The following is a 12324-nucleotide window of genomic DNA, read 5'->3' on the forward strand; positions in this document are numbered from 1 at the left end:
GTTCCGTCGAGGATGGGAAACCATATTTCTCGATTTTGATTCAAGATATGCTAATTTTAGTCACTCCCTTTTATTGAACTTTTTATATAAATAAAAAAATGTTGTAACGAAAAAGGTCGAACTGCCCACAAAGTTTTTTTTCTACACGATTAGCTACTTTTAAGTACTCCTGAGTACATATGTAGATGTGGCAGTTCATAGAACGAATAGATAAAACCACACCATGAAAAACCACGAATTCATTAAACATTTCTAACGCCCCAAATCTATCTGCGTATTTGAAAAGTAATTAAAAAATTTAATTTTGTAATAATAAAACGAGGGGGAACGTTGTGAGTTGCTGCGGACGACGCAACTCTACATTTATACCCGATACTTAGTCAGTATGGCTCCCCTCCGGCAGACGCCGCGAATATTAAACGACACGACAAAGAGTGCGTGCGAGAGAGACAGAAAATCAGTCTGACCGTGACGTCGGGCGCTGCGTAGCCACTGCAAATTGATTTGTTCCTTTTGGCTATAAAAATTATCTGATCTGATCCAGATTCAGCAATCTGATAGATATGGTCGTTATCTATGATTCTGCGTTTTCAGTTTTCTCGAATCTGCAATATTGTGGATGCAACAGATTTTCGTCCTTTGTGTGGGCGGAAGGGGGTGGGGCGAAATTTTGAGACAAACGTTTTATAGTGAGATCTAACAGGAGTGCGGATACTAAATTTGGTTACTCTACCGTTAATAGTCTCTGAGATTTGTGGATGCCCCAGATTTTCATCCTTTGCGGGGGCGGAAGGGGGGTGTGGCGAAATTTTGACACAAAACGGTCAAGGTCCGATATCACAGGAGTGTGGATACCAAAATTGGTTGCCCTGGCTCTTATAGGTTCTGAGATCCTTGAACTCATATTTTGCAATTGGCTAAACCGACCATGAAACCTGTGTGTCAGAGAGAGACAGAGCGAGAAAGAATGAAATTGTTTTCTTGATTCTGGCTATAATAATTATACGATCTGGTTCAGATTTTGCACTCTAGAAGATCATCTTCTACGATTCTGCGTTTTTAGTTTTCTGGTATCGTCGAAATTGTGGATGCCACAGATTTTCGACCTTTGTGGGGTCGGAAGTGCCCCCCCCCCCCCCCCCCCCCCCCCCCCCCCCACCAAAGGGCAAAGTTTTGAAATATTCTTGTAGCAGTGACATCACAGAAGTCTGGATCCAAAACATCGTTGCTCTAGCTCTTATAGTCTTTGAGCACTAGGCGCTGAAGGGGACGGACAGACGGACGGACGGACAGACGGACAGACATTCAGGGCTCAATCGCCTCGGCTATTGATGCTGATCCAGAATATATATACTTTATTGGGTCGGAAACGATTCCTTCTGGACGTTACACACATCCACTTTTACCACAAATCTAATATACCCCAATAATCATTTTGAGTATCGGGTATAATAAAAGAAAGTTACATAGCCCCTCCCATCAGGTAACCAACCTCTACCAAAGAATTTTCGCACGTGTGACTAATATCAGTTAAATCTGTTAAGGGGGCATGGTGCACATGCCAAGGCCGCCTCAATATATCAATTCGCGTGCCGAAATTTAATAAGTGCTCTCCAGAATTAAGCCCTGTTTTTAAAACCCAACATTTAATCACTGTTACATACAGTTACAGTTAAATAACCCCCGCTTGCATGCAGGTTCGTTGCAGCGATTGAGAACCAATTATAAGCCACCAACAAGACTGATTGCTGATAATACAAATATTTCAGTTTTGCATTTAAATTTTCTCATCGTCATACATACATGACGAGAAAAGTTCGGAATTTTTGAATAATGTGCAATCATTGAGACGGCACACTTCCCAAGTGATGGCTCAGTAACTTCGATGGCGCATATCCTCACAAAACGCCAGACGCTGACAGTCTGTAATATATGATTATTATAATGAAAATACAATGAAGATTAGTCGATATTTAATTGGAGTAAAGTAATTACAATGGGGTACTGGGAGGAGAATATATTAAGGCTTAAGGACTAACACGGAATAAAAGAGCAGTGTTTACATGGTTGGGTGGGTAAACTCGAAATAACAACACCTGAATCCGCGCGGCTATACATATGACACAATCGACTGGATTTCTGAAACCCCTAACGCCAGGTTGGCAATTAAAATCTTTTTTATGTGTTTAACTAGAACAACTAAAAGATCCAGCCCATCCAAATAGCCCTGGGCGAAAGATCCCCCAAAATATTGTGGAGGGAAACAAGGATGATAGTTTTCCCACGGATTTGATAACCGTTACGGGCACAGAAGGCGAATTCCCACCTGTTCAATGAATCTACCTCCTCTTGCATTTACGGCATTAATTATTGTAAAATTAAACCCGGCCAAATAGAGGGGCACCCGCCGCTCTCAGCGATTCATTTCAAAAACGCAATCAAATTTGAATTTTGAGTCCTTGTCTCCGGGCGGTCTCGAACCTATGTCATCAAGAGTCTGCGAGACTCAACGCGCAGCACCAAACAGGTCTCTCCACAAAAATCGGAAATTTGTGAATTTTGTTGAGCAAGCAGTCCAAACTTAAATAAACTGCTTGCATTAACATACCCTTTTGGTCAATTTGAAACTAGCCGCCAAAATTTTTTTAAGTTTTTAATTAAATTTGAGTTTTCACTCCATTCAATCCAGTCATAATTCCATTTTCATGGTTTAAAGTATGTGTGTTAATTGTTGATAGTACAAAAACTGTTTATGACTTCGTACGAAAACATTTGGAACTAAAGATAGCAGCTAAGATGAGACTTAAATTGTTCTTTATTCTGTTGTTGAATATTCTAGCAATGGTTTTATTAATGACGAAAGTCAGTGCCAAACGATGGGCTGATGGAGTAGATGGAGTGTGTGCCTAATCACTTTTTATAGTGTTAAATTATACCAATAAAGATGATGTAGCAAGCTTAGCGATAGTTGATTTAAACAAGTAAATTCATTATTTTTGAGATACCAGCTGATCTCAAAGCGTAGAGCTCTGAGATACACTACTCACAATGCAGGCAGCCGAAACTGAGGTTTGCACATACCTATCTATCAAATGTAGACCTCAAAGTATTATAATTCAACTAACTAATCGCCAATTCCACAGCCCAAGCGTACCAAGAGTTATATTTATGAGGTATACCGACTTTTAGAGGAAAAGCCAGGGGTTGAAGAAATATTAATCATGAATCGTTCCGGTGTGCCGATCAAAACGTCAATGGAACGCCAAGACGCACTTCAACATGCCTGTCTTTATGAGAATTTGCGTGAAAAGTGTCAGGCATTTCTATCAAAAATGGAGCCACCACAGCTCCTGACCATGTTGCGAGTCCGTACTAGATTCCACGAGGTCCTGCTAACACCTGATGGCAAGTGCAAAATCCAAAGGATACACATCTTAAGGTTGAGGATCTAAATCGTCATTCCCCCAATTTTTAAATAATTGCTCCTACATATATATACGTTGTTAGTCATCCAACTTCTTACACGTAAAACATTCTTCTCACTTTGTACACAGCCCAAACACAACAAACTGTTCATTTATGTGACTACCTGAATATAAAGCTTTAAGCTTCAGCTTAAAAACAAAATTTATTCCAAAAACAGATGACATTTTCTGACCAACAGAAAGTAAATATATTCTTGTACTCGTATTTATAAAACACATTTCATTTTCATACTCTTCAGTATGTACAACATAAACGTTAAGTTCTTCTAGAACTAATGTAAAATATTGAATTTGGTTGTCTGTTGTTTATTTAAATGGATTAATCCTTCAATGGGAAACAGTGCCCGAATCAGTGCAGATTTAGCTTGGACAACGTCAAGTCATTCTCGTCAACAGGGGACACCGTTAGTTTCATTTTGTGCTCCTTGGCCATTTTGGATAACATTACAATGTCCGAGTTTATATAGGCACCCCGCAAAAGTGCCACCGACGATTTTTCGGAAGTCTCAAGCTCCTTCACAAGTTCTTCAACACTGGATTACATTTGGTTTCATCCTTTACTTCTTTAAACTTCTGGCCTGACAACGCACGAGTCCAAATGTCCTGAGATGCCTCTTTGTATTTTTGATTTTCTTGTCCAGGTCAGTAATCTTAGCACTGATCTCATTGTTATCGGGCTGCTTGGCTTGAGCCTGCATAAATATACACCGAGCATCCTTATATTCGCCTAAGGCGGACAGGGCGCAACCTTCCTGGTAGAGGGCCTTACAGGAAGGCTTATTTTCAGTGAGACGCCGCAAGGCTTTCATCGTAATGCACACGCGTTTGGGATTATGCAATTTATTGTAGCAGATCATCAAGTTTTGCTGGAAAAGTTAAAAAAAAAACACATAAATGGGGATGAGCCACGACGCTACAAGTTGCATAGTTACATTGAGAGTGATCAACAGAGCGATTTGCTTGCGCTCATCCTCATCATTGGCTAAACGGCAATAGTTTAGAGAGCTTACGGCCCGCTCGAAGGCAGTGACGGCGTTGCGGTAGCGAAAGCGCTTCACACAGTCCTTGCCATGCATGTGCATGTCTAATGCCTTGGGGTAAACTATTGCAAACTTGTCCCGATCCACAGCGGCCATTGACGCGAAGGCATCTGAGTCCCCGATCAATGTGAAGTGAAGAACTTCGATTTTGAAAAGTCCATCTGAACGTGGTTTAATGCGCGGCGGGCAGCCCATCTCGTGAAATAGCAACTTATAGGATATAATAAATTCGGCTTTTTCATATGGGCGCATGGTAAGTACAGCAGCCTGGAGGCCTTCTAGCACATCGCAACCTGCACCGGTCTCAAAATAGAATTTAGTTCGGCGCATCAATGAGGAATCAAAAGGAGAACTCTCGCCTTCCCAATAACCACTATAGCGCACAGCGACACGTGCCTTGTCTGGCACCAGACCTGGGCCCTGGTGCCCCTCACGTGTGATGCGCTTAAAAATGTTCTCATTGATCGGCTCCATCAATTTTTTGAGTTCCTCGAACGATTGGGTCGATGGAGAAGCGAGCTCTTCTTCATCAACATCTGGAGCGTTATCACAATCTTCCATTTCGTCGACATTAAAATCATCATCGCCAGCCCCAAATGGCGACTGTTCTACCTCAAATTGTGAGCCAGAGCCAGCGAGTTTTCTAGAAGAGTAAGAGGCAGCGTCTAGGCAGCACATGATTGTGCAAATGTATCAAATTTCGATGCTTACCCAAGTTGCAGTGGTTCCTTGAGCATTTGAGTGCAATATGAAAAATTATCTTCCATTTTTTCCACACTTTTTCCCAACTTTAACTTGTTTGGGTTAATTACAAAAATGCGCGATAGGCAGTGACACCCTCAGAAATATACCAAGTATATACCGATGAAAAAACGACCTTAGCCCACTTATGACCTCTTTAATTAAACAGGATAACAAATTGAGTTAAACTGCGGAAAATAATACTGTTTGTAAATATTTTCTCTGAAATTAAAAAAAAAAAAACAACACACGATATCTTTCACTGTAACAGCGCCAAAATGATTAAATTTTCTTTATTTTTGGTGGAATATTAAAAAACCGCCTTGGGCGACAATGGGTTAATCGTTCCGTCGAGGATGGGAAACCATATTTCTCGATTTTGATTCAAGATATGCTAATTTTAGTCACTCCCTTTTATTGAACTTTTTATATAAATAAAAAAATGTTGTAACGAAAAAGGTCGAACTGCCCACAAAGTTTTTTTTCTACACGATTAGCTACTTTTAAGTACTCCTGAGTACATATGTAGATGTGCCAGTTCATAGAACGAATAGATAAAACCACACCATGAAAAACCACGAATTCATTAAACATTTCTAACGCCCCAAATCTATCTGCGTATTTGAAAAGTAATTAAAAAATTTAATTTTGTAATAATAAAACGAGGGGGAACGTTGTGAGTTGCTGCGGACGCCGCAACTCTACATTTATACCCGATACTTAGACAGTATGGCTCCCCTCCGGCAGACGCCGCGAATATTAAACGACACGACAAAGAGTGCGTGCGAGAGAGACAGAAAATCAGTCTGACCGTGACGTCGGGCGCTGCGTAGCCACTGATTGATTTGTTCCTTTTGGCTATAACAATTATCTGATCTGATCCAGATTCAGCAATCTGATAGATATGGTCGTTATCTATGATTCTGCGTTTTTAGTTTTCTCGAATCTGCAATATTGTGGATGCAACAGATTTTCGTCCTTTGTGTAGGCGGAAGGGGGTGGGGCGAAATTTTAAGATAAACATTTTATAGTGAGATCTAACAGGAGTGCGGATACTAAATTTGGTTACTCTACCGTTAATAGTCTCTGAGATTTGTGGATGCCCCAGATTTTCATCCTTTGCGGGGGCGGAAGGGGGGTGTGGCGAAATTTTGACACAAAACAGTCAAGGTCCGATATCACAGGAGTGTGGATACCAAATTTGGTTGCCCTGGCTCTTATAGGTTCTGAGATCCTTGAACTCATATTTTGCAATTGGCTAAACCGACCATGAAACCTGTGTGTCAGAGAGAGACAGAGCGAGAAAGAATGAAATTGTTTTCTTGATTCTGGCTATAATAATTATACGATCTGGTTCAGATTTTGCACTCTAGAAGATCATCTTCTACGATTCTGCGTTTTTAGTTTTCTGGTATCGTCGAAATTGTGGATGCCACAGATTTTCGACCTTTGTGGGGTCGGAAGTGCCCCCCCCCCCCCACCAAAGGGCAAAGTTTTGAAATATTCTTGTAGCAGTGACATCACAGAAGTCTGGATCCAAAACATCGTTGCTCTAGCTCTTATAGTCTTTGAGCACTAGGCGCTGAAGGGGACGGACAGACGGACGGACAGACGGACGGACAGACGGACAGACATTCAGGGCTCAGTCGCCTCGGCTATTGATGCTGATCCAGAATATATATACTTTATTGGGTCGGAAACGATTCCTTCTGGACGTTACACACATCCACTTTTACCACAAATCTAATATACCCCAATACTCATTTTGAGTATCGGGTATAATAAAAGAAAGTTACATAGCCCCTCCCATCAGGTAACCAACCTCTACCAAAGAATTTTCGCACATGTGGCTAATATCAGTTAAATCTGTTAAGGGGGCATGGTGCACATGCCAAGGCCGCCTCAATACATCAATTCGCGTGCCGAAATTTAATAAGTGCTCTCCAGAACTAAGCCCTGTTTTTAAAACCCAACATTTAATCACTGTTACATACAGTTACAGTTAAATAACCCCCGCTTGCATGCAGGTTCGTTGCAGCGATAGAGAACCAATTATAAGCCACCAACAAGACTGATTGCTGATAATAATAATATTTCAGTTTTGCATTTAAATTTTCTCATCGTCATACATACATGACGAGAAAAGTTCTGAATTTTTGAATAATGTGCAATCATTGAGACGGCACACTTCCCAAGTGATGGCTCAGTAACTTCGATGGCGCATATCCTCACAAAACGCCAGACGCTGACAGTCTGTAATATATGATTATTATAATGAAAATACAATGAAGATTAGTCGATATTTAATTGGAGTAAAGTAATTACAGTGGGGTACTGGGAGGAGAATATATTAAGGCTTAAGGAATAACACGGAATAAAAGAGCAGTGTTTACATGGTTGGGTGGGTAAACTCGAAATAACAACACCTGAATCCGCGCGGCTATACATATGACACAATCGACTGGATTTCTGAAACCCCTAACGCCAGGTTGGCAATTAAAATCTTTTTTATGTGTTTAACTAGAACAACTAAAAGATCCAGCCCATCCAAATAGCCCTGGGCGAAAGATCCCCCAAAATATTGTGGAGGGAAACAAGGATGATAGTTTTCCCACGGATTTGATAACCGTTACGGGCACCGAAGGCGAATTCCCACCTGTTCAATGAATCTACCTCCTCTTGCATTTACGGCATTAATTATTGTAAAATTAAACCCGGCCAAATAGAGGGGCACCCGCCGCTCTCAGCGATTCATTTCAAAAACGCAATCAAATTTGAATTTTGAGTCCTTGTCTCCGGGCGGTCTCGAACCTATGTCATCAAAAGACTCTGCGAGACTGAACGCGCAGCACCAAACAGGTCTCTCCACAAAAATCGGAAATTTGCGAATTTTGTTGAGCAAGCAGTCCACACTTAAATAAACTGCTTGCATTAACATACCCTTTTGGTCAATTTAAAACTAGCCGCCAAAATTTTTTTAAGTTTTTAATTAAATTTGAGTTTTCACTCCATTCAATCCAGTCATAATTCCATTTTCATGGTTTAAAGTATGTGTGTTAATTGTTGATAGTACAAAAACTGTTTATGACTTCGTACGAAAACATTTGGAACTAAAGATAGCAGCTAAGATGAGACTTAAATTGTTCTTTATTCTGTTGTTGATTATTCTAGCAATTTTTATTTATGACGAAAGTCAGTGCCAAACGATGGGCTGATGGAGTAGATGGAGTGTGTGCCTAATCACTTTTTATAGTGTTAAATTATACCAATAAAGATGATGTAGCAAGCTTAGCGATAGTTGAATTAAACAAGTAATTTCATTATTTTTGAGATACCAGCTGATCTCAAAGCGTAGAGCTCTGAGATACACTACTCACAATGCAGGCAGCCGAAACTGAGGTTTGCACATACCTATCTATCAAATGTAGACCTCAAAGTATTATAATTCAACTAACTAATCGCCAATTCCACAGCCCAAGCGTACCAAGAGTTATATTGATGAGGTATACCGACTTTTAGAGGAAAAGCCAGGGGTTGAAGAAATATTAATCATGAATCGTTCCGGTGTGCCGATCAAAACGTCAATGGAACGCCAAGACGCACTTCAACATGACTGTCTTTATGAGAATTTGCGTGAAAAGTGTCAGGCATTTCTATCAAAAATGGAGCCACCACAGCTCCTGACCATGTTGCGAGTCCGTACCAGATTCCACGAGGTCCTGCTAACACCTGATGGCAAGATAACCGTTTTGGTAGTGCAAAATCCAAAGGATACACATCTTAAGGTAGAGGATCTAAATCGTCATTCCTCCAATTTTTAAATAATTGCTCCTACATATATCTACGTTGTTAGTCATCCAACTTCTTACACGTAAAACATTCTTCTCACTTTGTACACAGCCCAAACACAACAAACTGTTCATTTATGTGACACAATAGGGGACACCGTTAGTTTCATTTTGTGCTCCTTGGCCATTTTGGATAACATTACAATGTCCGATTTTATATAGGCACCCCGCAAAAGTGCCACCGACGATTTTTCGGAAGTCTCAAGCTCCTTCACAAGTTCTTCAACACTGGGATTACATTTGGTTTCATCCTTTACTTCTTTAAACTTCTGGCCTGACAACGCACGAGTCCAAATGTCCTGAGATGCCTCTTTGTATTTTTTGATTTTCTTGTCCAGGTCAGTAATCTTAGCACTGATCTCATTGTTATCGGGCTGCTTGGCTTGAGCCTGCATAAAAATACACCGAGCATCCTTATATTCGCCTAAGGCGGACAGGGCGCAACCTTCCTGGTAGAGGGCCTTACAGGGCCTTAGAGGGCTTATTTTCAGTGAGACGCCGCAAGGCTTTCATCGTAATGCACACGCGTTTGGGATTATGCAATTTATTGTAGCAGATCATCAAGTTTTGCTGGAAAAGTTAAAAAAAAAAAAACACATAAGTGGGGATGAGCCACGACGCTACAAGTTGCATAGTTACATTGAGAGTGATCAACAGAGCGATTTGCTTGCGCTCATCCTCATCATTGGCTAAACGGCAATAGTTTAGAGAGCTTACGGCCCGCTCGAAGGCAGTGACGGCGTTGCGGTAGCGAAAGCGCTTCACACAGTCCTTGCCATGCATGTGCATGTCTAATGCCTTGGGGTAAACTATTGCAAACTTGTCCCGATCCACAGCGGCCATTGACGCGAAGGCATCTGAGTCCCCGATCAATGTGAAGTGAAGAGCTTCGATTTTGAAAAGTCCATCTGAACGTGGTTTAATGCGCGGCGGGCAGCCCATCTCGTGAAATAGCAACTTATAGGATATAATAAATTCGGCTTTTTCATATGGGCGCATGTTAAGTACAGCAGCCTGGAGGCCTTCTAGCACATCGCAACCTGCACCGGTCTCAAAATAGAATTTAGTTCGGCGCATCAATGAGGAATCAAAAGGAGAACTCTCGCCTTCCCAATAACCACTATAGCGCACAGCGACACGTGCCTTGTCTGGCACCAGACCTCGGCCCTGGTGCTCCTCACGTGTGATGCGCTTAAAAATGTTCTCATTGAGCGGCTCCATCAATTTTTTGAGTTCCTCGAACGATTGGGTCGATGGAGAAGCGAGCTCTTCTTCATCAACATCTGGAGCGTTATCACAATCTTCCATTTCGTCGACATTAAAGTCATCATCGCCAGCCCCAAATGGCGACTGTTCTACCTCAAATTGTGAGCCAGAGCCAACGAGTTTTCTAGAAGAGTAAGAGGCAGCGTCTAGGCAGCACATGATTGTGCAAATTTATCAAATTTCGATGCTTACCCAAGTTGCAGTGGTTCCTTGAGCATTTGAGTGCAATATAAAAATTATCTGCCATTTTTTCCACACTTTTTCCCAACTTTAACTTGTTTGGGTTAATTACAAAAATGCGCGATATGCAGTGACACCCTCAGAAATATACCAAGTATATACCGATGAAAAAACGACCTTAGCCCACTTATGACCTCTTTAATTAAACAGGATAACAAATTGAGTTAAACTGCGGAAAATAATACTGTTTGTAAATCTTTTTTCTGAAATTAAAAAAAAAAAAAACACACACGATATCTTTCACTGTAACAGCGCCAAAATGATTCAATTTTCTTTATTTTTGGTGGAATATTTAAAAACCGCCTTGGGCGACAATGGGTTAATCGTTCCGTCGAGGATGGGAAACCATATTTCTCGACTTTGATTCAAGATATGCTAATTTTAGCCACTCCCTTTTATTGAACTTTTTATATAAATAAAAAAATTTTGTAACGAAAAAGGTCGAACTGCCCACAAAGTTTTTTTTCTACACGATTAGATACTTTTAAGTACTCCTGAGGACATACATATGTAGATGTGCCAGTTCATAGAACGAATAGATAAAACCACACCATGAAAAACCACGAATTCATTAAACATTTCTAACGCCCCAAATCTATCTGCGTATTTGAAAAGTAATTAAAAAATTTAATTTTGTAATAATAAAACGAGGGGGAACGTTGTGAGTTGCTGCGGACGCCGCAACTCTACATTTATACCCGATACTTAGTCAGTATGGCTCCCCTCCGGCAGACGCCGCGAATATTAAACGACACGAGAAAGAGTGCGTGCGAGAGAGACAGAAAATCAGTCTGACCGTGACGTCGGGCGCTGCGTAGCCACTGCAAATTGATTTGTTCCTTTTGGCTATAAAAATGATCTGATCTGATCCAGATTCAGCAATCTGATAGATATGGTCGTTATCTATGATTCTGCGTTTTTAGTTTTCTCGAATCTGCAATATTGTGGATGCAACAGATTTTCGTCCTTTGTGTAGGCGGAAGGGGGTGGGGCGAAATTTTAAGATAAACATTTTATAGTGAGATCTAACAGGAGTGCGGATACTAAATTTGGTTACTCTACCGTTAATAGTCTCTGAGATTTGTGGATGCCCCAGATTTTCATCCTTTGCGGGGGCGGAAGGGGGGTGTGGCGAAATTTTGACACAAAACGGTCAAGGTCCGATATCACAGGAGTGTGGATACCAAATTTGGTTGCCCTGGCTCTTATAGGTTCTGAGATCCTTGAACTCATATTTTGCAATTGGCTAAACCGACCATGAAACCTGTGTGTCAGAGAGAGACAGAGCGAGAAAGAATGAAATTGTTTTCTTGATTCTGGCTATAATAATTATACGATCTGGTTCAGATTTTGCAAAGTTTTTTTGGGGCAAATTTTTGAAATATTCTTGTAGCAGTGACATATCACAGAAGTCTGGATCCAAAACATCGTTGCTCTAGCTCTTATAGTCTTTGAGCACTAGGCGCTGAAGGGGACGGACAGACGGACGGACGGACAGACGGACAGACATTCAGGGCTCAGTCGGCTCGGCTATTGATGCTGATCCAGAATATATATACTTTATTGGGTCGGAAACGATTCCTTCTGGACGTTACACACATCCACTTTTACCACAAATCTAATATACCCCAATAATCATTTTGAGTATCGGGTATAATAAAAGAAAGTTACATAGCCCCTCCCATCAGGTAACCAACCTCTACC

At 41.0% G+C, this 12324-nt stretch overlaps 5 protein-coding genes across 6 annotated transcripts; 2 read left to right on the forward strand and 3 right to left on the reverse strand.

Moving 5' to 3' along the window:
• The first annotated feature begins 2829 nt into the window (after positions 1-2829).
• Positions 2830-3574, forward strand: LOC117190283 (dynein light chain roadblock-type 1-like). Its single transcript, XM_033395364.1, has 3 exons — positions 2830-3069; positions 3144-3439; positions 3508-3574. The coding sequence occupies exons 1-3, from the start codon at positions 3049-3051 to the stop codon at positions 3527-3529; spliced, it is 339 nt and encodes a 112-aa protein (XP_033251255.1). The 5' UTR covers positions 2830-3048; the 3' UTR covers positions 3530-3574.
• LOC117190293 (inactive peptidyl-prolyl cis-trans isomerase shutdown-like) lies at positions 3559-9578 on the reverse strand. The gene is made up of 2 exons (XM_033395375.1): positions 9194-9578; positions 3559-3581 (listed from the first exon to the last, which is right to left on the reverse strand). Exons 1-2 carry the CDS (start codon positions 9507-9509, stop codon positions 3574-3576), a joined length of 324 nt encoding a protein of 107 aa, XP_033251266.1. The 5' UTR covers positions 9510-9578; the 3' UTR covers positions 3559-3573.
• LOC117190243 (inactive peptidyl-prolyl cis-trans isomerase shutdown-like) lies at positions 3650-5369 on the reverse strand. Its single transcript, XM_033395296.1, has 3 exons — positions 5237-5369; positions 4418-5168; positions 3650-4351 (listed from the first exon to the last, which is right to left on the reverse strand). The coding sequence occupies exons 1-3, from the start codon at positions 5290-5292 to the stop codon at positions 4043-4045; spliced, it is 1116 nt and encodes a 371-aa protein (XP_033251187.1). The 5' UTR covers positions 5293-5369; the 3' UTR covers positions 3650-4042.
• LOC117190281 (dynein light chain roadblock-type 1-like) lies at positions 8424-9193 on the forward strand. Its single transcript, XM_033395362.1, has 2 exons — positions 8424-8665; positions 8740-9193. Exons 1-2 carry the CDS (start codon positions 8645-8647, stop codon positions 9085-9087), a joined length of 369 nt encoding a protein of 122 aa, XP_033251253.1. The 5' UTR covers positions 8424-8644; the 3' UTR covers positions 9088-9193.
• On the reverse strand, positions 9367-10697 carry LOC117190255 (inactive peptidyl-prolyl cis-trans isomerase shutdown-like). Of its 2 annotated transcripts, XM_033395312.1 has the most exons (3): positions 10573-10697; positions 9754-10504; positions 9367-9684 (listed from the first exon to the last, which is right to left on the reverse strand). In XM_033395312.1, the coding sequence occupies exons 1-3, from the start codon at positions 10596-10598 to the stop codon at positions 9577-9579; spliced, it is 885 nt and encodes a 294-aa protein (XP_033251203.1). In that variant the 5' UTR covers positions 10599-10697; the 3' UTR covers positions 9367-9576. The 2 variants fall into 2 exon arrangements, with proteins under 2 accessions (XP_033251203.1, XP_033251202.1); XM_033395311.1 differs by lacking the exon at positions 10573-10697 and having other exon boundaries at positions 9754-10566.
• Between the last annotated feature and the right edge of the window lie 1627 nt (positions 10698-12324).

This window comes from Drosophila miranda (genome assembly GCF_003369915.1).
Source record: "Drosophila miranda strain MSH22 chromosome Y unlocalized genomic scaffold, D.miranda_PacBio2.1 Contig_Y1_pilon, whole genome shotgun sequence".
NCBI classification, from domain to species: domain Eukaryota; kingdom Metazoa; phylum Arthropoda; class Insecta; order Diptera; family Drosophilidae; genus Drosophila; species Drosophila miranda.

What these genes read in the sequence shown, in the direction of transcription:
- LOC117190283 (XM_033395364.1), top strand. Translation starts at nt 3,049, where the DNA reads ATGCAGGCAGCCGAAACTGAG. An exon ending in TGCAGGCAGCCGAAACTGAG is followed by an intron (nt 3,070 to 3,143) that starts GTTTGCACATAC and finishes CCAATTCCACAG; the next exon opens with CCCAAGCGTACCAAGAGTTA. An exon ending in CAAAGGATACACATCTTAAG is followed by an intron (nt 3,440 to 3,507) that starts GTTGAGGATCTA and finishes ATACGTTGTTAG; the next exon opens with TCATCCAACTTCTTACACGT.
- LOC117190243 (XM_033395296.1), bottom strand. Translation starts at nt 5,292, where the DNA reads ATGGAAGATAATTTTTCATATTGCACTCAAATGCTCAAGGAACCACTG. An exon ending in AAGGAACCACTGCAACTTGG is followed by an intron (nt 5,169 to 5,236) that starts GTAAGCATCGAA and finishes TTACTCTTCTAG; the next exon opens with AAAACTCGCTGGCTCTGGCT. An exon ending in CTCTGTTGATCACTCTCAAT is followed by an intron (nt 4,352 to 4,417) that starts GTAACTATGCAA and finishes TAACTTTTCCAG; the next exon opens with CAAAACTTGATGATCTGCTA.
- LOC117190281 (XM_033395362.1), top strand. Translation starts at nt 8,645, where the DNA reads ATGCAGGCAGCCGAAACTGAG. An exon ending in TGCAGGCAGCCGAAACTGAG is followed by an intron (nt 8,666 to 8,739) that starts GTTTGCACATAC and finishes CCAATTCCACAG; the next exon opens with CCCAAGCGTACCAAGAGTTA.
- LOC117190293 (XM_033395375.1), bottom strand. Translation starts at nt 9,509, where the DNA reads ATGCAGGCTCAAGCCAAGCAGCCCGATAACAATGAGATCAGTGCTAAG.
- LOC117190255 (XM_033395311.1), bottom strand. Translation starts at nt 10,539, where the DNA reads ATGTGCTGCCTAGACGCTGCCTCTTACTCTTCTAGAAAACTCGTTGGC. An exon ending in CTCTGTTGATCACTCTCAAT is followed by an intron (nt 9,685 to 9,753) that starts GTAACTATGCAA and finishes TAACTTTTCCAG; the next exon opens with CAAAACTTGATGATCTGCTA.